The sequence below is a fragment of the Stenella coeruleoalba genome (assembly GCF_951394435.1).
Source record: "Stenella coeruleoalba genome assembly, chromosome: 13".
In the NCBI taxonomy this organism is placed as follows: domain Eukaryota; kingdom Metazoa; phylum Chordata; class Mammalia; order Artiodactyla; family Delphinidae; genus Stenella; species Stenella coeruleoalba.
This window is the reverse complement of record NC_137159.1, coordinates 51,519,735-51,546,338: the sequence shown is the minus strand read 5'-3', so window position 1 is coordinate 51,546,338 and position 26,604 is coordinate 51,519,735. Positions and strand designations below refer to the sequence as shown.

The 26,604-nt window shown below is 38.4% G+C and overlaps 1 protein-coding gene across 1 annotated transcript in view; it reads left to right on the top strand.

Annotated features, from left to right (window-relative positions):
- Positions 1-26,604, top strand: part of MSH2 (mutS homolog 2) — a 73,205-nt gene that overhangs the window by 1,929 nt on the left and 44,672 nt on the right. The window contains exons 2-7 of the mRNA XM_079940640.1: positions 3,218-3,372; positions 6,275-6,553; positions 7,801-7,947; positions 10,232-10,381; positions 11,050-11,183; positions 23,676-23,875. Coding sequence (XP_079796766.1) covers positions 3,218-3,372; positions 6,275-6,553; positions 7,801-7,947; positions 10,232-10,381; positions 11,050-11,183; positions 23,676-23,875 — 1,065 coding nt within the window. The remainder of the gene's footprint in view (positions 1-3,217; positions 3,373-6,274; positions 6,554-7,800; positions 7,948-10,231; positions 10,382-11,049; positions 11,184-23,675; positions 23,876-26,604) is intronic.

The window sequence follows — 26,604 nt, the reverse complement described above, 5'->3', positions numbered from 1 at the left end:
GAGATGAGCCTTTTGCTGTGGTCTGGATCCCCTCTCCTCGTCTCACAGATGGCTTTTCTGTTGATCATTTCTTCTCTCTTTGGCTCATTCTTTTGGCATTTAGACTTATTCATATCCTTTTAGCTACTTTTCTCTTACTTTTCAACAACTATCAAAACATTATTATAGGGGCTTCCCTGGTGGCGCAGTGGTTGAGAGTCCGCCTGCCGATGCAGGGGACACGGGTTCGTGCCCCGGTCCGGGAAGATCCCACATGCCGCGGAGCGGCTGGGCCCGTGAGCCATGGCCGCTGAGCCTGCGCGTCCGGAGGCTGTGCTCCGCAACGGGAGAGGCCACAACAGTGAGAGGCCCGCGTACCGCAAAAAAAAAAAAAAAAAAAAAGAAAAAAAATTATTATAATAAAGCTCTGTGAGGTGGGTTAGTACCTAGCTTCAATTTATAGATAGGAATCTGAGTCCCTAAAAAAGGAAGTTCCTTATCTTTTGCCTCTTTTGCTGTCAGAACTCAGCTTAGAAGCATCTCCTCTTGGAAGCCTTTCTTAACTCCCATCTTAAGGCTGCCTGGTTAGCTGCCCCTCTCATGTGTTCCTTGCCCTAGGACCTTCTCCTTACCTTAGACACAGCATTTATTTTACTCTATGCCAATATACTGAAAGCTCCCAGAGGGCAGGAACTCTGTCTTAACCAGTCTCTGCCTTAGAATCCCAGCACCTGGCACAGTGCCCACATGTAAGCAGACACATTATCAGCTGAATGAAGATGGGGGCTCCAAATTATTCTTGAAGAGGAGAATCTTGTATCAACCTGCGGTTTTTTTTCTGCACCACGTGGAGGCTGGGTAGCTTTCTCTTCCAGTTCCCCTTCAGTCTTACTTCCCAGCTTTCAGACTTAAAGCATACAGCCAGGCTCTTCACCAGGAACATCCAGTGTGTCACAAACAGTCCTTTGAGAGAAATAGTATCTTCGGAGGATAACCTTTTTTTTTAATATAAATTTATTTATTTTTTTTTTTGGCTGCGTTGGGTCTTTGTTGCTGTGCGTGGACTTTCTCTGGTTGCGGTGAGCGGGGCCTACTCTTTGTTGCGGTGCGCGGGCTTCTCATTGTGGTGGCTTCTCTTGTGGAGCACGGGCTCTAGCCGTGCAGGCTTCAGTAGTTGCAGCACGTGGGCTCTAGAGTGCAGGCACAGTAGTTGTGGCACACAGGCAGCAGGGATTCTTGTCCACTACTTATAACTAGTGAACTGATATTGAAAGTATCAGCTGCGTTTTGCTGTACAAAACAATTGTATTATGTCATTTAATTAATCTTTATGCTTATTTGTATTTGATATTTGTACTTGATATGATCTATTGTTAAATTTAGGTTAAATCTTTCATAAGATCCAGAATTGTCAGAATAATCTACAACTATAATCTGAATTACCTTTAAGTGAATAATTTGTATTACCTATATTATATGAAAATTGAACTTTAATTCCATTTGATGATGTGGGTGATTTTATTTATTTTGTAAAGAAATTGTTATTTACAAATCAGAACTAAGGTGAGACACTATATTCCATCTAAGACAATTTTTTAGCCTTGGCACTATTCATATTTTGGACCGAAGAATTAATTTGTTACTGTGAGGGGCTATCCTGTGCACATTTAACAACATCCCTGCCTCTTCCTACTAGATTCTGTTATTATTCCCTTTCCCCAGTTGTAACAACCTAAATGCCCCCCAGGCATTGACAATTGTCCGCTAAGGGAGCAAGATCTTCCCTTTTGAGAACCAGTGATGTAAGATGAAGGCCAGGAAGTTCGAAAACTCAGTTGACTGGATAGGGGAAATAGGTGCGCTCATACTTTACGGGTGGTAGTGTTAATTGGTACAGCCAACCAAGGGGGATAGTCTGCAATATTTATAAAAATCACACATATCATCCTTTGATAAAATCCAGTTTTAGGACTTTGTCTCACAGATACACTCAGATATTTGGAGAGTGAAGCACATACAAGGTTATTCATGCAACACTGTTTCAGTAACAAAGATTGGAAACAACCCATAGGGAAGAGGCTAAATTATAGAAATTCCTTAGGTTCATTGGAACGTTTGCAGCTGTAAACAGAAAGAAGCTGATTATGTACTGATGGAACAATCTCCAAAATACTATATCAAAGTTAAAAAAAAAGATACAGTACAGTATGTATAGTGTGCAATTATTTATGTAAAAGAGGAAAAAAGCAATGCCTTATATTTGCTTGTGTGTGCCTAGACTATGTTTGGAAATATATTCTATAAAGTGATAACTTGGGTGGTGAACTGGATGTGTAGGGGACAGTGGTGGAATGCAAGTCTCCTTTTTGATGTACCTTTTTGAGCCTTCGTTTTTTTTTGAGGTGGACGATTTTTTTTTTTTTTTTTTTTTGCGGTACTTGGGCCTCTCACTGTTGTGGCCTCTCCCGTTGCGGAGCACAGCCTCCGGACGCGCAGGCTCAGCGGCCATGGCTCAAGGGCCCAGCCGCTCTGCGGCATGTGGGATCTTCCCAGACCGGGGCACGAGCCCGTGTCCCCTGCATTGGCAGGCGGACTCTCAACCACTGCGCCACCAGGGAAGCCCTAAAGTCTTTATTGAATTTGTTACAATATTGTTTCTGTTCCGTATTTTGGCTTTTTGGCCGCAAGCCATGTGGGATCCCACCTCCCTGACCAGGGATCGAACCCACACCCCCTGCATTGGAAGGCCAAGTCCCAGCCACTGGGCCGCCAGGGAAGTCCCTGAACCTTCAAGTTTTGAACTATGTTACCTAGAACATTTTATAATGAATAATAACTAATTTATTTTTATAGACCTTTTGAAAAAAATCCTATACAAATACTATTGTAGTTATTACATAAGAGTTTTATTCAAACTTGTGAAAAACAAATGATAAAAAAGGACAAGTAGGATTAGCTGTATGTATATTGACCCATTCTTTTGTCTTTGTGTCTTCTCAATTTTTTATTTTGATGTGTAGGCTCCACAGGTGCAGGGGGTTATGTCTATCCACCATTTTATACCCTTCATCTGCTAAAGTATCTAGGACATGTAATAGGTGCTTGATAAATAGTTTATTGAGTGAATGAATTACTGGGAAAACAACATAGCTTGGGGGGAGGCATTGTGTTAGGTCTTCAACACTTATGACTTCAAATCCTCAAATCCGTAACATGTATTTTTAATATTTTTCTTTAGGAGCAAAGACTGTGGAGAGTGTTGTACTTAGTAAAATGAATTTTGAGTCTTTTGTAAAAGATCTTCTTCTAGTTCGTCAGTACAGAGTTGAAGTTTATAAGAACAGAGCTGGAAGTAAGGCCTCCAAGGAGAATGATTGGTATTTGGCATTTAAGGTAATTATCTTCCATTTAAATTTAGTTGTGTTTAAGAGTAGACAAAATAAAAACATGAGAGAATTCTGTGTTGGTTTAATATTTTAGCCAGGTTGTGATAGTAAAATGCTGTGAGAAGCTTTAATATTCTTTAGCATGTGGTTTTTAACATAACAGTTTAATAGCAATTCAGAAATTCAGTAAATCCTTATTATGAGTATGAATACTCTGAGCTTTGTCACTGTCCCTAAAACCTAAATAATAAATAGCCTTTACATAAAGTTGAATACCAGCATTAAAGAATATTTGATTTTACTGTTTCTGAAGTAATATCACGCAAATTTACATATCCCAAATATCTATTTATACACGTTTGTAATGTGTTTGGATATTTGTATGTTCCTTTCTCTTTCATTAGACTGTAATGTTTTTAGAAGTGTGGAACTTTGTTTAATGCTGATCATATTCCTAGGTGTGCCTAGAAGGGCTTATTGACGTGCTTCTAATGCCTTCATGGAGATGGGGGTACTATTTTGTTTTATTTAAGGACTATCTTTATTTTTAGTCTGTAAAATCATGTTTCTGTTTGTTCACGCACAATACCTTCACATAAATATTGGATAATGGTTAAAATGTTGGGGAGATGAGATTTATCCTTGAAAGGGAATAAATGTGTGGTAAGGCGGGACAGTGTTCTGGCCTTGTATTTGGCTGATCTCATTTCTCCTCTGTCCCTCTGCATGACCTTGGCAAATTTCCCAGCCTTCTCCTGTATCTGTTTCTCTTTAAACAGTAAAATTAGAAGGTTTTTAAGATGTTTTCTGACCTGAAAGGCCTGTGAAAGTTTTTTTGTGAGGTTTAATACAACATTTCAACATTTGATGTTGGTGTTGCCCCAAATAGAATATTCTTCAGTATTCCTTCCATATTGCCTGCTGTCACCACCCCCCGCCTTTGTAAATGTTGACGTTTACTGAAGATTATATCTGAGATCATTTATTCTTTATTATGGAATTTCCTTGGAATTTTCATTGCTACTTTACTGAGAAAAGTGGGACTTATAGTTTTATCCTACATTTTGAAAGATTTTAATAGAAAATTGAGGGTACCGCAAAGTGATGTTTTTCTATCTCATTCTTCACAGAGCTCAGTTAGTAACAACACCAAAATGTGGGATCATGAGTTCAGCTGATTAACTGGATTATCAGTCCATCACACCTCACTCCTTTGTGTCATCAGAATCCTTTGAGATGCATTGTTTTTAACCCCTACCTTTTAGGTCAGCGGGGAAAAAAATCTTCAAATATGTATCTTTATCAGGTTAAAAGATAGTATCTTCATCCTGATATTTATTTTAAGAAGTTCAGATCTAAAACTGCTAAAACTGATTTATCTTTTAATTTTTAGCTTATTGATTCTATTGTAAAGTATGTGATATTTAGGATAGTTGACCTCTATAATTGACTTTTTGTTTGTTTGTTTGTTTAATTTTTGGCCTTGCTGTGCGGCTTGTGGGATCTTACTTGATAAGCTAGCTACTAGTTCACTTTTGAGAGTTTTTTTAAGGTGTGCATAACCTGTGCGTGTAAATCCAAAGCGTGTATGTGAAAATATGTTCATATTTGTGATTGAATCAGTGCTTTTTAAATTTGAGTATCAGGTAATACTAGCTTTCCATTTTTTTTTTTTTTGGTCGCAGGGATTGAACCCAAGCCCCCTGCAGTGGTAGTGCAAAGTCTTGACTGCTAGACCGCCAGGGAACTTCCTCCATTTCATTTTTGATCCAGATTTTAATCAATAATCCATACATAGTTACAGGATATTCAGAACCATATTGAGAAAACATAAATGATTATCATGATTATGATGCTAAAGACATTTGAGAACTATTGATGGCTACTGGTTGCTTAAATTTGGCTTGTCACTGTGCTCATTTGGACTGTTTCTGACTATCTCATGTTTCATACTGTGGTCCATCAGTTGCCCCAGAAATGCCTCACGTTAACAGCAACCTGTTAGCTTCTGATCATGTTGAAGTACTGTTACCCACCAGCTTGACACAGGTGGAGCCAAAAGCAAAGAAACTTGACCCTTTACTTACACTGTACAGTCTTAAAGAGATTTCTAATCTTTTTGAAATTTTGAAAATAGGTCAGGAACTTCTCTGGTGGTCGTGGTTAAGACGCCGCACTCTCAATGCAGGGGGCCCGGGTTCCATCCCTGGTCGGGTAACTAGATCCCACCTGTCACAACTAAAGATCCCGCATGCCGCAACTAAAAGATCCCGCATGTCTCAACTAAAGATCCTGTATGCCTCAACAAAGATCCTGCATGTGGCAACAAAGATCCCATGTGCTGCAACTAAGACCCGGCACAGCCCAAAAAAAAAAAAAAAATTGGTCAAAGACCCTTTATTTGGAAATCATTGATTTAGAATAATCTTTGCATTTTACAAATAAATACATTGATATAGAGAGATGTCTATCCAAGGTTAATATTTAAGCTAATAATACTGTTTTTCTATGTGGTATAACTACTCAGGGAAAATTCTGATACGTGCAACCAGTAGGTAGTTTGGCAGAGTGTAGAGGTTTAGGCATACCATTGAGAGGGTTATCACCTTGGGTACCTCAGTGATTGTGTGAGTGAGTGTAAACTTAGATGCCAAATTTCAAACTGAAAATCGCTTTTGATACTGTTATTTTTAGATGTGCCCAAGTGTTCTGAAATTAATTGGAAAAGTAGAGAGGATACTTTATAGAAAATGTGGTAATATTAATTGGACTATATGGTTATAAGTAATTTTTTTTGTAAGAAAACGTTTCATTAATAAAATTCATCTAGGTTGGGTAATTTCTGTTGGTTAGTAAAGTTTTAAAGTACATTCAACAGTTTCTTAAAATTTTTCTTTATTTTTGCTTAGGCTTCTCCAGGTAATCTTGCTCAGTTTGAAGACATTCTCTTTGGTAACAACGATATGTCAGCTTCCATTGGTGTTGTGGGTGTTAAAATGTCTACAGTTGATGGCCAAAGACAGGTTGGAGTTGGGTATGTTGACTCCATACAGAGGAAGCTAGGACTGTGTGAGTTTCCTGATAATGATCAATTCTCCAATCTGGAGGCTCTCCTGATTCAGATTGGACCAAAGGAATGTGTTTTACCAGGAGGAGAGACTGCTGGAGACGTGGGAAAACTGAGGCAGGTAAGGAAATGGAGTGTAGAGATAGAGGAGGATCCAAGGCTAGGAATGGCTCTAAATTAGCATAATACTGTTTTACTGAAGGAAAAAAAATTTAAAGGCAAAACCTTTTAAATCTAATCACAACAGGATTTTGAGGAATGTCTTGATGTTTATCATTGATAGAAACTTTGTATCTTTAATAGGACTTCAGAAGGAGCTGTTTCTTGTTTAAGACTTGTTCTACCTCAGATCATCCCCCCTCCCCCCACCTCCCGAAAGAGTAACTCAGTGCCATTTTAAAGAGATCACAATTGATAAAAGGAGTGCTTTCACAGTTGGGGGGTGCAGGGTGGGGAAGAGGTGATTTAGGGCCATTAAAGAAAAAAAAACTATGACTGTATTTAGCCTGGATATATCAAATAAGTTGCAGTTCTTCAGGATTAATTTTTAATAGTTCAAGTGGAACTTTAGCCTATTATTATTATTATTTTAATTAATTTTTGACTGCGTTGGGTCTTCGTTGCGGTGCTCTGGCTTCTCATCGTGGTGGCTTCTCTTGCTGTGAAGCACGGGCTCTAGGCACACAGACTTCGGTAGTTGTGGTATGCAGCCTCAGTAGTTGTGGCTCGCAGGCTCCAGAGCGCAAGCGCAGCAGTTGTGGCTCACGGGCTTATTGCTTTGCGGCATGTGGGATCCTCCCGGACCAGGGCTTGAACCCATGTCCCCTGCATTGGCAGGTAGATTCTTAACCATTGTGCCACCAGGGAAGCCCTAGCCTCTTATTATTTTACTGATTCTTTTATTTTAACAAAGTTCGATTTTGCTATTTGTATAGATATATGGTTTATTATTTAGATGTTTAAGGGATGTTGTATTCCCCCCAAGGATTCTTTTCTTCTCATGAGCCTCAAATACAATAAGAACTACTTGAGAGTTAGCATATCTGTGATGGGCATTTTTAGCATAAATAGTATTTAGGCAACTTTCCACAAGTATTATTCTGTTAAGAGTTTTTACTATTTAGACTATTTTTTGAAAGCTTTATGTGAGCCTAATTTTAAATTTCCATGAAAATTTCATTTACAGATTTTAAAAATACATGTTAATACATATATTACCAGTGTCTTCTTGCATGTTGTATAAAAATTTAATGTGGGTTAATAATTTGTTAAGCTGTTGTCACTTTATATTTGTCAGTGATACAGCATTCCTTATTGCTTTTCTTGTTCCTTTTCTCCTAGTAATTTAAAATATTTCTTGTAAAATAGGTTATTCAGAGAGGAGGAATTCTGATCACAGAAAGAAAAAAAGCTGACTTTTCCACAAAAGATATTTATCAGGACCTCAACCGGTTGTTGAAAGGCAAAAAGGGAGAACAGGTGAATAGTGCTGTGTTGCCAGAAATGGAGAATCAGGTATGTGGATTACAAATGTGAATTTACCATTAAATAGTGACTTTTTAGAAGGCTGCTTCTGTCATCTATATCTCAAAGCCTAAACTAGATCACTGATATTTAAGCTTATTTTAATCTATGAAGAAGCTTGTGAAAAACTCAAGGATTGACTAGAAAAATTTAAACATAACCTTAAATATAATTTCATTATATTTACACAATATGTATCCTTGGGGTAAGGCAGAGTTTATTGTTTTATTGGTTTCACCTGAAAGAGCCTGATTACTGTCACCTAAGTAGGTGAGGTAGCTTAGTTGTTTAGGGGGAAAAAGACCTATCAAAGTTTTATAATGTACGAGCTGTGGGGTTTTTAATAAATTACTTCAGTTTCATTATCTGTCTTAAAGGATCGTTGTGGAGATTAGGAAGTAATAAGGGTGAAAGTATATACAGTGCATAATAATTGCATAATAAATGTTACATTTAAACAATTCAAAAATTGGCACTGGTTATGTATGTTCAGTGTAGAAATGAATATGCAAACAATGTAACTTTTTATAGGATTTTTCAGTGGTTGAAGTTTATCTTCAGTTTTTCAAATCTTTGAGGCAAGTATGGTTTGAGGGATGTATTTTTATGATAAAATATTAGAAACTCTTGACAGGTTATTTGTGGATCACTGATAAGTAAAATGAAGAATTGTATATTTAAATAAGACCAAGCTCTAGCTTATAATTTTGAAAATTGATTTCAAACTACAATAAACAGACTATTATTACTATCATGATTTTGCAGTGATTGCTTATCACATGATAGTTTGATCCTTATAAGCTAAGTTTACCTGTTTTACTTTTCTTGTGTGACAGAATCAGAAGCAGTTGTGTATGAGCAATAATCCCAATATAGACGTTCCCTGACTTATGATGGTTGAACTTACAATTTTTTTTCACTTTACAATGGTGCGAAAGTGATATGCATTCAGAAGAATCTATACTTCGCATTTTGACCTTTTCCTGGGCTAACAATACCAGTGCAATTCTCTCGTGATGCTGGGCAGGGCAGTGTGCAGCAGCTCCCGATCAGCCACGCAATCACAAGGGTTAAATGGCCGATACACTTACAACCATGCTGTCCCCATAGAACCATTCTGTTTTTCACTTTCAGCACAATATTCAATAAATTTTGAGTTATTCAACTTTATTATAAAATAGGCTTTCTGTTAGATGATTTTGCCCAACTATAGGCTAATGTAATTCTCTGAGCACATTTAAGGTAGGTGAGGCTAAGCTACAATGTTCAGTAGGTTAGGTGTATTAAATGCATTTGACATTTATGATGCGTTTATTGGGATGTAACCCCATCATAAGTCAAGGCAGATCTGTATTAGAGAAACTTACTTCAGCGTTGAAAATGGGAAGAAGCTTTTAGGGCTACTAAAAGGTGTTATCATCTGTGCCTTGTGGTGACGTAGCAGGAGATTCTTGTGACAACCTTATATATTTGTTAGAGTTTGGCAGAGGCAGATAGATGACTGTGTTATCAATTAGGAAATATACGCACATTCACAATGAATCTGGTATCGAGTATAAGTAGAACTTGTCATTGGGCTATCAGTTTGATGTCCTTAGCTTCTTTATTTTATGTAGTAGTAATATAGGCAGTTTATTTAAACATTTTATTTAAATACACATATAGGAAAGTGCATATATCATAAGTGTATAACTAAATTTTCATAAATTATAAGTACCCACATGACCAGCACCCATGAAACAGAATAGTATCAGGATCGTAAAGACCCTTTTTGTTTTCTTCCAGTTGTTACCTCCACCAGGGGTAACCCTGCTTCTTACCTGACAGTATGGATTAGTTTGGTCTATTTTTGTAGTTTATATAAATGGACTCATACAGTTCATGCTCTTGTGTTTGATTTGTTCAGTATCGTGTTTGTGAGATTTATCTATATTGTCGCATGTTGTTGTGGATTGTTTGTGCTCATATCTGTTGTTGTGTGTAGTATTCCACAATGTGAACATGCCAGGCTGTATCCATTTTACTCTTGGTGGACATTTGCATAATTTCTACTTTGGCTATTATAAATAATGTTGCTGTTACAGTAAATTTTCACTTTCTGAAAATCATTTTTTAGTCTTAGGTTTATTTAAACTTTGATTTTCTTGCTTTGGATTGGGAAAGAACAGGGAAAATGATAGTGTTTGAAATTTATTTTCATCTTGCCATTTGTTTTTTTAAAAAATCTCTGGAATTCTGGTGATAGTCATCTTTTATTTTAAATTCTTAATCTTAGGTTGCAGTTTCTTCATTGTGTGCAGTAATCAAGTTTCTAGAACTCTTATCAGATGATTCAAACTTTGGACAGTATGAACTGACTACTTTTGACTTCAGCCAGTACATGAAATTGGATATTGCAGCAGTCAGAGCCCTTAACCTTTTCCAGGTAAGAAAAAAATACATGGGTTAAAAATATTGAGTGGTTAAAAATGTTTCTCTCTCTCTCTCTCTCTATATGTATATATATAAGACTCTTACTAAGGAGCTTAAATATTTAAAAATATTATACTTAAAAGAGATAGTTTTGAATTACTGTATTTTTCTGATTGCAAGCTATATAAATAGTATTTGTCCTGGTTTTATGAATAATTTTGTGTATTAATAGCAGTTTTTAAAAATTACATTCTAAGAAGTTTTATGTCTAGAACTGCAGTAATTTTGTGGGTTTGGTTTGGGGAAAAATATACAGCAGAAAATCAGATTAACAGGTTGAAAGTTTGATTTTCGGATGAGGAACCTTTGTGTACATTTCTATTTAATATTTGAAGAATGTTAAGTGTTTTTTGTTTGTTTGTTTTTACAAGTTTGGGGAGTGTAGGGGTTGGTTATTTTTTAATTTTTTTTGGCTGTGTGGCTTGTGGGATTTTCGTTCTCCGACCAAGGATCAAACCCAGGCCCTCGGCAGTGTGGGCACAGAGTCCTAACCACTGGACTGCCAGGGAATTCCCAGTGTTAAGTGTTCTTGTTCCCCAAATTACTTAATCATTATTCATGGCATAGTAAAGTTTTCACTAATGAGCATGCCATTTTTCTGTTTTATTTTTTGTTCACTAGGGTTCCGTTGAAGATACTACTGGCTCTCAGTCTCTGGCTGCATTGCTGAATAAATGCAAAACCCCTCAAGGACAAAGACTGGTTAACCAATGGATTAAGCAGCCTCTCATGGACAAGAACAGAATAGAAGAGAGGTATATTACTAGTGTATTCTTTTGTAAGCTCTGAGTAACTTCCAGTCACTCCATATGATTATACCACTTATTGTAACATGCAATTTTGCACCTATATTTTAGCATCTAGCTGCACAGAAAGCTAATAAAGTAATAGAGTAGTAATGATTTAGATTGATTAAATAACTTATTTTCTTAATTATTTTTTTTTCCTCCACTATGAAAAAGTAAAATTTTATTAGGGAGGTGGTATGGATAATGTCTCAGCATGAGCTTGGGAGCCGGATGACCTTGGTTCATGTTAAGGCTCTACCACTTAGGAGCTGTGTTATATTGGGTGTTATTCAACCTCTGTGTGGCAGTTTCTTCCCTTTTGAAATGACAGTAATAACACACCTACTTCTTAGGGTTGTTATGAGGATTTGATGATTTTCTGAGGATTAGATGATCTAATGTGTATAAAGTACTTTGAACAAGGTCTGGCACATAGGAAGCACTTATGCTTTATTATTCTAGAAAGGATTTAAGGCAGCCTAAATGTATTTCAGAAAATCTTCAAAATTGAGGAAATAAAAGTTCTATAATGCTGCTGTCCTAATATAATTAGCATTGGAGTAGGTTTTATTTTTATCTTTTGTTTTAGATACAAGTTTTAAAACTTAAATGAAGTATACTGTGCATAAGAGCACAACTCCTAAATGTGCAGTTTGATGGATTTTCACGAAGTGAACACATTGGTAATAACACAAGTCAAGAAACAACATAACTAGCATCCCAGAAACTCCCCTCAATTATCCTGATAGTTACTACCTCTCCTCATTTCAAGAGTAATTACTATCCTTCTAACATCATAGATTAATTAGTTTTGCCTGTTTTTGAACTGCATATAAATAAAATAATTTTCTATAGTGCACTGTTATGTTTGATAGTCTTTTTAAAAACATAATTGTAATCCTGATATAGTTTTGTGCCCTTGTTTTTTCCCACTTGTGCTTACATTATCATAAGCATTTTTTAGTGTTGTTTTATGTTCATATTCAGCATTTTTAATAAGTACATAATTTATTGACTGGATATACTTTACCTTTTTCAGTAATTAGGTTTTCATGTGACCTTATTGTATACCTAATGTTTTTTTTTTTAATTAATTAATTTATATTTCTTTTTGGCTACTTTGGATCTTCATTGCTGCGTGCGGGCTTTCTCTAGTTGTGGCGAGCAGGGGCTACTCTTCCTTGCGGTGCGCGGGTTTCTCATTGCGGTGGCTTCTCTTGTTGCAGAGCACGGGCTCTAGGCGCGCAGGCTTCAGTAGTTGTGGCGCACAGGCTTAGTTGCTCCCTATACCTAATGTTTTTGATTTGGTAAATTAAGATATATTGCCAGGATAGGTAAAAGAGAGTCAGTATTTTTATGGATTTGATGTTGTCAAATTGTTCAAGAATTTGTTGAATATCTACTGAATTCTGATGGTATAAAGCATGGTGATCACTTGACTATTTGGGACTCTGTGTATGCCAGGCAAACGTAAAATAGTTGATCAGTATCATAAGACACCCTGCAGATAACTACCAAGCTAAGTGTTGATCCTGTGGATTCTCAAGGGTCTTACAATAAAAATAACTTATGAAGTCAGTGGGTATGTTGATATATCATTGAAAATGCAAAAATGGAAATGCTAAGGCAACTTTCTGAAGGTAGTTTTGTTGGGGAAGAAAAGTGGAATTTAGTAACTTAAAATAAGAAATAGGGCTTCCCTGGTGGCACAGTGGTTGAGAGTCCGCCTGCCGATGCAGCGGATGCGGGTTCGTGCCCCGGTCCGGGAAGATCCCACATGCCGCGGTGCGGCTGGGCCCGTGAGCTGTGGCCGCTGGGCCTGCGCATCCGGAGCCTGTGCTCTGCAACGGGAGAGGCCACAGCAGTGAGAGGCTTGCATATCACAAAAAAAAAATAAAATAAAATAAGAAATAGGAAGGATTGGATATTTGCAAGTAATTAAGGCAGTTTACAATTTTTTATTTTAATTATTTGTGAGTAAGTAACTACATTAACGTGTGTCAAAAGTCCAACAGAACAGAAGGATATACAGTGATGAGTCTCTTACTTTTGTCTTCCAGTTTCTCAGCACTCTTTTCTCAGGGCCTCTGCACAGCTCCAGGGACACATTTCTTATTGTACTCTCTGTGAATTGCCAACACCTGCCCTGGGAGCAACTGGTCTTAATCAGTTTCTTGAGTATCCTACCATGGAAAGCCTGTGCCTAAACAAGTAAAAGTTTATGTCCTTCTCTCTCATCTTTTAGTTGTTTCTTAAAAGAAATATTAGGTAATTTAAATAATTCCCAAGATCTAGGTCATTGGTTTTATTTTTAACTTTGGGCTTGTGGGAACAGGGCACCTGTCAGTGGTCCTCTTCCGGCTTAACAACTAGAGCCTGCATGTATTTAAACCCTTCAAAAACCTTACATACTGTTACCAGAATAACAAATTATTTAGAAGACAAGATATCAAAATTAATTTTTTTTGACTGTAAGTAAAGGTTATTTTCATAGGACATAGCAATAATTTCCAAAATCTGGTGGCCTTATAAGACTTATTAATTAGAAATAACGTTTGCGAGAAAGGCTTTATTAGTCAAAATATGATCTACTAAGATAAGAGGAAATATTTTCCCCTTTTTATCTTGGGGAGAATTTTTTTTTTTTAACCAGCAGTTACTAAGGCCTGTGGTTTTCAAAGCCAAATGCTGAAATTCCATAGACAGGAAGAAAAAGTTATACTCCTTAAGGCAGACTTTCATTGGAACAGTCTCTTTTTTTTTTTTTTTTTTTTTTTTGCGGTACGCGGGCCTCTCACTGTTGTGGCCTCTCCCGTTGCGGAGCACAGGCTCCGTGCGCAGGCTCAGCGGCCATGGCTCACGGGCCCAGCCGCTCAGCGGCATGTGGGATCTTCCCAGACCGGGGCACGAACCCGTGTCCCCTGCATCGGCAGGCGGACTCTGAACCACTGTGCCACCAGGGAAGCCCCAGTCTCTTTTTTTTTTTTATCACCGTTTCTCAATTCCACCTGCTGTGATACCTCATGCTTTTTAGTTAATGCCTTCCTGGGGTTCTCAGGGCAAGTCTATTAACTCCCTCTCTAAGCATTTAAGATTGATCTTCAGGATTACACACTGAATCAAGTTTTTTCTTTTTTAATATTTATTTATTTTTTGGCTGCGTTGGATCTTAGTTGTGGCATGCGGACTTAGTTGCCCTGTGGCATGTGGGATCTTAGTTCCCTGACCAGGGATCGAACCGGCGTTCCCTGCATTGCAGGACGGCTTCTTAACCAGTGGACCACCAGGGGAGTCCCCAGTTTTTTCTGTTTTTTACTGTCATTGTTTTGGGATGATTTTCTAACAGAGAAAGTGGTGGAAATCTCTACTCCACCCTCTTAAACAGTAAGTGAGGAGTTAATTTTAAAGTGTGTGGCTGTGTGGTGAATTCTGTTAAGGAAAGGAAAGATTTCTCTTTTTCTTCTATTTTTATTAGAGCAGACATAGGGACAGTTATGGCTAGATCTTTGAGTTTAATGCATACATCTTGTCCAGGACTATAGCCCAGTGCTAGGTTCAGGAACAATGATGAAAATAGGATTATTTTAAGTTACTGTCAGGCTCTTAGGAGGAAGAGAAGACAGGTTGCCTGGCACTGTGCTAAGCATCTCATGTTCATTAGCTGTGTGGTGATGGAGGCTGGCTTTAAAGCCAGGCTGGCCTGACTCCAGAGCCCATGCCCTTAAACGCTGTACTGTATTTCTTTTTTTTATATAAATTTATTTTATTTATTTACTTTTGGCTGCGTTGGGTCTTCGTTGCTGCATGCAGGCTTTCTCTAGTTGCGGTGAGCGGGGGCTGCTCTTTGTTGCGGTGCTCAGGCTTCTCATTGTGGTGACTTCTTGTTGCAGAGCACGGGCTCTAGGTGTGCGGGCTGCAGTAGTCGCAGTGCGTGGCTCAGTAGTTGTGGCTCGTGGGCTTTAGAGCTCAGGCTCAGTAGTTGTGGCGCATGGACTTAGTTGCTCCATGGCGTGTGGGATCTTCCCAGACCATTAGCAGGTGGATTCTTAACCACTGCGCCACCAGGGAAGTCCCTGTACTGTATTTCTTGTTTCTGTCAATTGTATTTAATTTGATCCAAGTTGGATTAACATCAGAAGTGAAATGTACTATTTTGGCTTTTATTTAAGTTATATCCATGGAATTGCGTTGTGTGTTCTAATGCTCATTTTTCCATTCATTAAAACCTATTTGCACTGAGACTACAAATACTTTTTAGCTAATGGCTTAAATACTTTAATCTCCAAAGAGAATTGATACGTTATTACCTTTTAGAAGTGAGTTTCTGGGTATTTCTTCCTTTTGTGCTTTATCTAACAATCAAATTAGGAATTATAAGAACACTGTCCATATTACTATTTTTGCACTTATTTTCTGATAGGTCCAAAGAGTCCTCGTGTTTGCACATACACTAGGACTGTTACTGTTACTTTTAATCTTCTGGGATTGTTTTTGTTTTTGTTTTTTAGTCTTTCCATAGATTCATCTGAAGCCTTGGTAATTTTCCCATGTTTTTTCAAAGTTACAATTCTTTAAAGAACATTGAATATATGTTAGCATATGAAATAGTTCACTTGTGAAATTGCTGATGATATCATTTGCATATGTTGAATTTGGTATTCTTATTGCCTTCTAGTTTAAAACTAAGTATTTTCTTTTTTTTTTTAATCAGGGGTGATATTATTTATTTATTTATTTATGGCTGTGTTGGGTCTTCGTTTCTGTGCGAGGGCTTTCTCTAGTTGTGGCAAGGGGGGGCCACTCTTCATCGCGGTGCGCAGGCCTTTCACTATCGCGGCCTCTATTGTTGCGGAGCACAGGCTCCAGACGCGCAGGCTCAGTAATTGTGGCTCACGGGCCCAGTTTCTCTGCAGCTTGTGGGATCTTCCCAGACCAGGGCGCGAACCCGCGTCCCCTGCATTGGCAGGCAGACTCCCAACCACTGCGCCACCAGGGAAGCCCAAAACTAAGTATTTCTTTTTCTATGACATTTAATATGATTAATGTAGCAATCTTATTAGAAATATATATCTCCAAATAAAAGTGGTTCTGGGCTTCCCTGGTGGCACAGTGGTTGAGAATCCGCCTGCCAATGCAGGGGACACGGGTTCGAGCCCTGGTCCGGGAAGATCCCACATGCCACGGAGCAACTAAGCCTGTGCACCACAACTACTGAGCCTGTGCTCTAGAGCCTGCAAGCTGCAACTACTGAAGCCCACATGCCTAGAGCCTGTGCTGCACAACAAGAGAAGCCACCACAATGAGAAGCCCGCGCACCGCAACGAAGAGTAGTCCCCCCTCGCCGCAACTAGAGAAAGCCCGTGTGCAGCAACGAAGACCCAACACAGCCAAAAATAATAAATAAAATAAATAAATTTATTTTAAAAAAGAGTGGTTCCTATAAATGTAGAAATGGTGGTGGTGCTTATGTGATAATATATCATGCTTCTTGAGGCAGTGTACTTCCAGGGTTATATTAAGACTTAGACCTAGACTTCTTTCCAGGTTATATTAAGTATCCTTTTGTGCAAGGATGTCTTTAGTTAGTAGTCTGTATTCTGTAGAAACAGAGAGGTCTGGAGGTCATACAGTGAGTGCAGTTTCTTTAAAACAGCAAAGCATTGCTCTGGCCTCAGAGGAAGAACAGGAGGGCTATCACTCTACTGCTTTTCCACCATTTTCTCTGCTTCCAAATCAAGTTTAGTGGAAACCCCTTTTTTCTGGTCTCTGGGCTGATCTGCTAGTCCCTTTGAATTTTATTTGCCTTCCTGTCCAGTCTGCACCACAAAGGCAACCCTCTTTCCAGTGCTTTCATGGGGGCCATAGAATTTCTTGCCCCATTGGTTCTTTGTCATACTGGCCCCTCTCTCCTTAGCTTTCTTTCTCAATTAAAAGTTTCTGGGGCTTCCCTGATGGCGCAGTGGTTGAGAGTCCGCCTGCCGATGCAGGGGACACGGGTTCGTGCCGCGGTCCGGGAAGATCCCACATGCTGCGGAGCGGCTGGGCCCGTGAGCCATGGCCACTGAACCTGCGCGTCTGGAGCCTGTGCTCCGCAACGGGAGAGGCCACAACAGTGAGAGGCCCGCGTACCGCAAAAAAAAAAAAAAAAAAAAAAAAAAGGTTCCACTGTACTTTCAAGTTATCTAGTTTTCACTGCTGCCTGGTATTACTTTTGTTACATGACTCATTTCAGTGACCAATGACCAACATTTTTTATTTTCCCTTCAGCTGCCTCCTACGTGTAAGCAGATGATCTCCTCCCTGATTCTTACAATCTCAAAATGTACCTGTATTTTCAGTCTTTTACTCCCTGGCTCTTTCTCAGAAGAGGAAATAATGCTTTCCTTTCCAAAGGCAACCTTTCCATTTTGCCTTGGTTATAGTTTTTTTCCCTATTCCTTCTCTGCTTCAGTTTTCTTCCAGTGCATCCTGTACTGTTCTCTCTTCAAGTCTCTGCTCTTGCTGTTCCACCCTCCCCACCCAAGCATTTTCCTCAAGATCCTATCTCTTTAAATCCCAACTATTTAGAATATAGGCAAATGAAATACCCCAAAATGAGGTTCCCCAGCTCCCATAGGAATTCTCTGCTTTCTTACTTGTATCACATTTCATTGCATTTTGTATCTTGGTTGTTACTCAGCACTAACTGTAAGATGCAACATGTCCTCCTCCACTAGATTGAAAATTCCTTGAAAGCATGTTCCTTTCTCTTATATTTTGCCATACTCTTTTTTCTTTTTTAATTTTCTCAAGCCTATGTAGCAGATTATCTGCTATTTAATGTATCAAATGAGTGGTTCTGTCTGCGTTAAACCATGTGAAGAACAGATAAAGAAGAGGCTCAAAAACTTGTATTTAGGTACCAGATTTGTTCTCAGCCATATAAATAAGCTGTCATGAAATTCCAGTCAACTGTTTTTACAGTGAGAGATCAGAAGTGCTGGTTTTAAAGAACACAATGGTGATTTTAAAATATCAAAAATTTCATGACTAATTTTATAATTTATTCTTTTGGAATTTTAGAGATTAACTGACCCTAAAAATTATCTTGTATTCCAGTCAACTTTTGCATTAATGTATCAAATTGTGACAGCTGAGTAATTTTGAGTAGAATTGACAGGTATACTCTGTTTTGCCAACACTAACTTTGGTACTTCTGAAGTTGTGATTTGAAAGTGGGATTGTCATGGAAACAGTAGAGCAGTCTTTTTTTAAAAAAACCTCTGTTAGCCAGAGCACAAACTAATACTGTAATTATTTCTGAAATGGCATGTCGAATAGACTTGTGAAACTAGCAATTTATTAGACTTTTTAAAAAAATAAATTTATTTATTTTTGGCTGCATTGGGTCTTCGTTGCTGCGCACGGGCTTTCTCTAGTTGCGGTGAGCAGGGGCTACTCTTCACTGCGGTGCACGGGCTTCTTATTGCAGTGGCTTCTCATTGCAAAGGACGGGCTCTACCTGCGCGGGCTTCAGTAGTTAGTTGTGGCACGTGGGCTCAGTAGTTGTGGCGCACGGGGGCTTAGTTGCTTCATGGCATGTGGAATCTTCCCGGACCAGGGCTCGAACCCGTGTTGCCTGCATTGTCAGGCGGATTCCTAACCACTGCGCCCCCAGGGAAGTCCATTATTAGACTTTTAATGATATCCAGACCAAAGACTGAGGGGGCTGTGTATCTTGCCTTGTGCTATGTGTTTTAGAAGCTTTTTCATTCCCTTGCTGTTTTACTTAATACTCTTTCTGGAACTTTATGCTCTTTTTTTTTTTTAAATTAAAGTATAGTTGATTTATAATGTGTTAATTTCTGCTGTACAGCAAGGTGATTCAGTTATATATATGTATATACATTCTTTTTTTATATTCTTTTCCATTACGGTTTCTCATAGGATATCGAATATAGTTCCATTTGCTATACAGTAGGACCTTGTTGTTTATCCGCTCTATATATAATAGCTTACATCTGCTAACTCCAACCTCCCACTCAATCCCTCTTGCCCTTGGCAACCACAAGTCTGTTCTGTATGTCCATGAGTCTGTTGCTGTTTTGTAGATAGATTCATTTGTGTCATATTTTAGATTCCACATATAAGTGATATCGTACGGTATTTGTCTTTCTCTTTCTAACTGACTTAGTACGGTAATCTCTAGTTGCATCCATGTTGCTGCAAATGGCTTTATTTCATTCTTTTTCATGCCTGAGTATTATTCCATTATATATATGTACTACATCTTCTTTATTCATTCATCCATCAATGGACATTAGGTTGCTTCCATGTTTTGGCTCTTGTGAATAGTGCTGCTGTGAACATAGGGGGTGCATGTATCTTTTTGAATTATAGTTTTGTCTGGGTATATGCCCAGGAATGGGATTGCTGGATCATATGGTAATTCCATTTTTAGTTTTCTGGGGAACCTCCATACTGTTTTCCAAGTGGCTGCACCAACTTTCATTCCCACCTTTTCTCCACACCCTCTCCAACATTTGTTACTTATAGACTTTTTTAGTGATGGCCATTCTGACTGGTGTAAGGTGATACCTCATTGTAGTTTTGATTTGCATTTCTCTAATGATTAGTGATGTTGAGCATCTTTGCATGTGCTTATTGGGCATCTGTATGTCTTCTTTGGAGAAATGTCTATTTAGGTATTCTGCCCATTTTTCGATTGGGTTGTTTGTTTTTTTGTTGTTGAGTTGTATGAGCTGTTTGTATATTTTGGAAATTAAGCCCTTGTCAGTCACATTGTTTGCAAATATTTTCTCCCAATCTGTAGGTTGTCTTTTCGTTTTGTTTGTGGCTTCCTTTGCTGTGCAAAAGCTTCTAAGTTTGATTAGGTCCCATTTGTTATTTTTGTTTTTATTTCTATTGTCTTGGGAGACTGAGCTAAGAAAACATTGGTAGGATTTATGTCAGAGAATGTTTTACAAAATTATTATCTCTTCTAGGAGTTTTATGGCATCATGTCTTATGTTTAAGTCTTTAAGCTATTTTTTTTTTCTTTCTTTTTGTGGTACGCGGGCCTCTCACTGCTGTGGCCTCTCCCATTGCGGAGCACAGGCTCCGGACGCGCAGGCTCAGCAGCTATGGCTCACGGGCCCAGCCGCTTCGCAGCATGTGGGATCTTCCCGGACCAGGGCATGAACCTGTGTCCCCTGCATCGGCAGGCGGACTCTCCACCACTGCGCCACCAGGGAAGCCCTTTTAAGCTATTTTGAGTTTATTTTTGTGTGTGGTGTGAGGCTGTTTTAACTTCTTTGATGTACATGTGGCTGTCCCAACTTTCCTAACACCACTTGCTGAAGAGACCGTCTTTTTCTCATTGTATATTCTTGCCTCCTTGGTTGAAGATTAATTGACCGTAGGTGTGTGGGTTTATTTCTGGGCTCTCTATTCTGTGGAACTTTATGCTCTTGAACAATGTTGGTTACTTATGATTCTGTGGTCAGCTTGAGAGGAAACAGTGATAAGATACTTGGTGGAACAGGAAAGAAGCATAGGGAGATTCTAGATCAGAGATGTCTTCTCTGTGAATACTTACCATTTATGGAGAGTGGCCTAAGGAGTTTTAGGAAAAGAAGAGGAAAAGAAAGATGAGGTAGGTGAAGCCAACATCAGGTTTCTTTCATCCTTTTCCTGACCCCCTTAAACTTCTCTTCCTGTTTTATCATGAGAACTCAGAAATTTCTTGTGATTGTTAGAACTCACTTTTTTAAACTGTTCTGGGCCGAAGAATCACTTGAGAAGCTCATTGCAATTTCACAGGTGGGCCCCAACCTTGGGGATTCTGTATTCCACCTCCAAGTGATTTTAATATGGGTAATCTTGGATCAAACTTGGAGAAGCCCAGTTAGAGCCAGAGGATTAGCTAGGAAGGCCCAAATTTGCTGTGATTTGGCTGCATCCCTGACTCAGTTTTGTTTGCTTTGTTTTTAAAATCTAGAGTACAAGCCATAGAAATATTTTCTGGAGCAGTGAGTGCCTGAATAATTGCTTGTTTATATAGCCTGTGACTGGTTCGTAATACAAGCTTGGTAGCAGATTATTTCCCCACTAATTTGGCATTTGCTACAACAAATATATCTACTACCAACTCCCTGAATATTATCTTGACATTCTATAGAGTTTGTTATTTTTCTCTTTACTTTCATCTTTTAAAGTGATTCAAGGTCCTTTAAACCAGTGGCCTAGCCTGGGGCTGTCCTCCCCTCCCCCGCCGCCTCTGGGACATTTGGCAGTGTCTGGAGACATTTTGCGTTGTTACTCTGGAAAGAGTATAGTGGGTGGAATTCAGGGATGCTGTTAAACAGCACAGAACAACCCCTCACAGCAAAGAATTATCTAGCCTAAATGTCAGTATTGCCAAGGTTGCAAAATCTTTTTTTTTTTTTTTAACTTTTTACTTTATATCGGAGTATAGCTGATTAACAATATTGTGATAGTTTCAGGTGCACAGCAAAGCGACTCAGCCATACATAAACATGTATCCATTCTCCCTCAGGCTCCCCTCCCATCCAGGCTGCCACATACCAAGGTTGCAAAATCTTGCTTTAATATTTGTAGTCATTATATGATAACTACAGGGACAGCATATTTTTCCCTTCATATGACATGCTAGATGAACATTATGATAATGCAGGAATTGTAAATGCTGATGAAGAGATCAGTAAATAGTTAAGAAATTTAGAAAGCTGATTTGGCTCCTTTTCCTGTTCCTGTGCAATTTGAGGATTAATTTACTACTCATATAATTTACAAATGTAAGGAAAATGGTTGTTCATCTGATAGCGTTCTAAACCTAGGATCGTCTTCTGTGCCCACGCCATTTCCCCTACCTTTGAATGTTAAAGTTTACCTTTCAGCTATTACTTCAATACCATCTACTACATAGTTTTTCATAGTGCATGTTGTGACCCAGTGGTGGGTTGTGAAGTTAGTGTAGCAGGTGATAACTAGCATTTTTGAAAAGTTAAATACAAGAGAAAAATAAAAGAGTGCACCACATATAGTAAGAGTTAAGTTTTGTCTTGCAAAACCTATTTTAATTATATGTTGTCAGGGAAGAAAGTTTCTTTTTCCTACTACTCTCCTAGTTCTTTGGCTGTGGCCCTATGAATTGGACTGACAAAAGACAGATTAACAAGAGAAAAAACAAACATGTTTATGCTTACATGTGGGAGCGCTCAGAGATGAGTAACTCTAGGGTTAGTTGGAACTTGGGCTTATATAGCATCTTAGCAAAAGAACAATAAATTTTCAGAGAAGTGACAAGACAAAGGAAAGGGACTTTGAGTTCCTAGGGCTACAAATTGTGGGAAGGGAAATGTATGGAAACTAAAGGTAGAGAAAGGCTAGCTGGTAGGGTTATGTATGTTCCTCTGTTGCCATCTCCAGGCTGTTAAGGGTCTAAAGTTGAGATTAATTGTTGTCCTTCCTGGTAAAGAAGGAAGGGAGAGCACCTTCGTAAATTTATGTCCTGCTTTTGGGCAAATAGGGAGAAGGCAAAGAGCTTTCCTTCTTTCTGCTCCTTCTCAATTGTCCTCGACTAAAAATAGTCCTTAAGGACCAAAGTAGTCCTTATGGACACTAGAGTGGCATGTTTTGAGGTGGCTTATTTTGCCCGCTACAGTATCTGTGCATGTGTGTGCTGGGTCATGATGTAAAACTATATTTCTTGCTGTGGATTACAGGGGAAAAAATGGGAAGCCACTGATTCCAATAAATTACAAAAGCAATATAAACTGTGTGTTTTATAGTTCTTGAAACAAGCTAAGATTTTATTTACTGATTTTGTGAAGCAATAAACTTATTTCAGTTTTTTAATTAGAAAATTTTGGCTTTTACTATCATGAGGTAATTTTAGAATGCATTTTGAATTTATAAGACTTTCTGATAGAATAAGTACTGAATTTGGCAACATTCTTGAATTGTAATTCTGTTTCGTTAAAGATGTTTCATTAAAGATCATTTTGGCTTTGTACTATCATGAGGTAATTTTAGAATACATTTTGAACTTATAAGACTTTCTGATAGAATAAGTATTGAATTTGGCAACATTCTTGAATTGTAATTCTGTTTCATTAAAGATCATTGTTTCCATGTGCAATAATGTGTCAATATCAACAGTCCCAATAATGAGATTCCTCTATTTAAGAAATGTCAATTTGATGAAAGGCAAACAAAATTGGGTATATTTCAGTATCATATGATACTACTTAACTAAACATTAATTTGGTTATTAACTAATCACAAACTGCTTACATCACAGTGTTATGGAGCTTTCCATCCTCTACAAAAAACTAACATTTCAGAATAGATTCAAGCTTCTTACGTGGAGTTTTTGAGTTGAGACATGCACCTAGTTGCCAAATTTTAGTTTCACAGTAAAATATTTAAGATTAATTCTAGTATAATTTATTTCAGGTTAAATTTAGTCGAAGCTTTTGTAGAAGATGCGGAATTGAGGCAGAGTTTACAAGAAGATTTACTTCGTCGATTTCCAGATCTTAACCGACTTGCCAAGAAATTTCAAAGACAAGCAGCAAACTTACAAGATTGTTATCGACTCTATCAGGGTATAAATCAACTCCCTAATGTTATTCAGGCTCTGGAAAAATATGAAGGTAATAAAATGATTTTGTTTTTGTTTTCCTTCACTCTCAATATACTTAGCAAATGTTCTGTCCTTTTAAAGTTGGTTCTGGTGACTCATCTTTACGTTTTCCTAATAGGTTTGTGTTGCCCTCTGGCTGTATCACAGACAGAAGTCATGAGACAATTTAGAATTTTTGTTTTTTAGAAATGAATATTAGGATTACGAGGTTTATTAATAGGTGTCTTGCACTAACAGTGGCAGTTAAACAGGGTTTGATTGCTAAAGACTCACAGGACCCGAAATGACAGTGCTTACAAACACATGGTTTATTACTGGAAAAGGATACAGTCTAGCAGCCGCACTAAAGTAAGGATAATGCATCACAGCGAAAGGCTGTCACAACAAGGGGGCCGGGGAGGTCAGGTGCAGGTACCTATAAAAAGGTCCTTGGTGAGGTGCACCTTCTCCTATCAGGGACCATTATTGTATACAGAACACCCTGGAACCAGGGAGCCTAAAACAGTCTTGCTGGGCTTCTTAATATTTTGCTGGTCTTGTGGGCGTATTCCTGTTCTGTAACTAGTTTCTACAGCAGAGCCCTCTTGGGGCCTCAGTGAGACCGGGTGCAAATCATCGATCACATGGTGCTAAGCTGAATGAACCACCTTGAATCTCCTGGGACGAGAGATTACAAAACAACACGATTAGTATGTTTCATGCCTTGACCAGGGGTCATTGCCATGCAGGAACTTGAAGAAAACACCGGAGGCTAATTCCAGGCTACTGGAATTAACCTTTCCAGTACACCTATGAAAGAAAGTTAAGACAGAAGGTCTTGGTGGTAACAGTTGAAGTCAGAGGGTAGTTACTACAATAAAGTAAGCAAAGTCATATATTAGTTAATCAATATAGTATTGGTGGATAAAATCAACTTGCTCTTACAAGCATAGTTTTTAACTTTAAGTGAACATTAGTTTCTACAACAAATATTTTAGTAAGTACAAAGTTATATGTCTAATACATAAAGCATTTTAAGTTTCAGAGTTAAAAATCAACATCTCTTGGAGCTATGGAAAACAAACCTTTCAATATTATGAGAAAGCTTTATGAATTTTTTTGTAGGCAGACTTAAAAAGCTATGATGACTGGTACAAAATAAGTATAGATTTAATTTAAATTTTATGGTAACCTTCCCTCTTATTTATCTAACAGAGTGTAAAAGAAGAGCTAACTGCTTATCGTTTCAGAGTACTACTGTATGAAAAGTATTGCTATTCTAGTCAAGGCTCCTCATTAGACTGATGAGGCTTAAATGCCCTAGATTTTAATTTAGTCCCACCAAAGTGGAATTAAAGAAAATGGGTCTTTAATCTTTTCTGTTTCACATTTCTTTAGTGTGGCTTAATTTCCCTCCTTTGTGCCTCAATTTCCTCATCCTGTAAATGAATATCTTCTACTGCTACCATTTTCTGATTGTCTCCTCTGGCCTCATTCCAACAGGATCAGTTGGAAGCACAAGGGGATTGACAGGTGTTAGGGATGTAATCATGGAGATAGGCTCTCTAAACAATTTACTCTTACCACTTAACATCAGCTGTTTTAAACATATCTCTCACATCTCTTCCCTCATGAGGTAAAAAAGCCATCCTTGTCCCTGTGTCCTCCTCTTGTACCTGTACTCAGTGAAGTTTCTGAAAGCCTACATTTTCATATTCCATTCACTCCACTGGCTTTAGCCCTGACCACTGTACTGAAATGGCATTTGCTAAGTGACTTACTTGTTGCTAAATTCAGTGAACACAGTCCAGTCCTTATCTTACTAGGTTTCACTGGTGAGTGTGACAGGCTTTTTTTCCTCCCAGTTTTACTGAGATATAATTGACATATAACATTGTATAAATTTAGATGTACAACACGATTTGATATGTATATATATACTACGTAACTGATCACCACAATAAGTTAACATCGTCACCTCACTTAGTTTTTTTTCTTATGATGAGACCTTTTAAAGTCTAATCTCTTAGCAGCTTTTCGAATATACAATACAGTTTTTGTTTTTTGTTTTTATTTTTTTTGCGGTACGCGGGCCTCTCACTGTTGTGGCCTCTCCCGTTGCGGGGCACAGGCTCCGGACGCGCAGGCTCAGTGGCCATGGCTCACGGGCCCAGCCGCTCCGCAGCATGTGGGGTCTTCCCGGACCCAGGCACGAACCCGTGTCCCCTGCATCGTCAGGCGGACTCTCAACCACTTCGCCACCAGGGAAGCCCTTATTTTTGTTTTTTAATTACAGTCACCATGTTGTACATTACCTTGCCAGGACTTAAATCTTATAACTTGAAATTTGTACCTTTTGCCCACCTTCACCCATTTCCTCCACCCCCTGCCTCTCGCAACCACCAGTCTCTTCTGTGTTTATGAGTTTGGTTTTATTAGATTCCACATATAAGTGAGATCACAAAGTATTTGACTTTCCCTGTCTCACTCTTTTCACTTGACATAATGCCCTCAAGGTCCATTCATGTTGTTGCAGATGGCAGGATTTCTTTCTTTATGGTTGAAGGATACTCCGTTGTACATATGTATCACAGTTTCTTTATCCATTCCTTCGCTGGTGGACACTTAGTTTGTTTCCGTGTCTTGGCTGTTGTAAATGATGCTGCAGTGAATGTGGGGGGTGCAGATATTTCTTCGAGATAACGATTTTGTTTCTTTTAGATATATACTCAGAACTGGAATTGCTAGATCCTTATATTT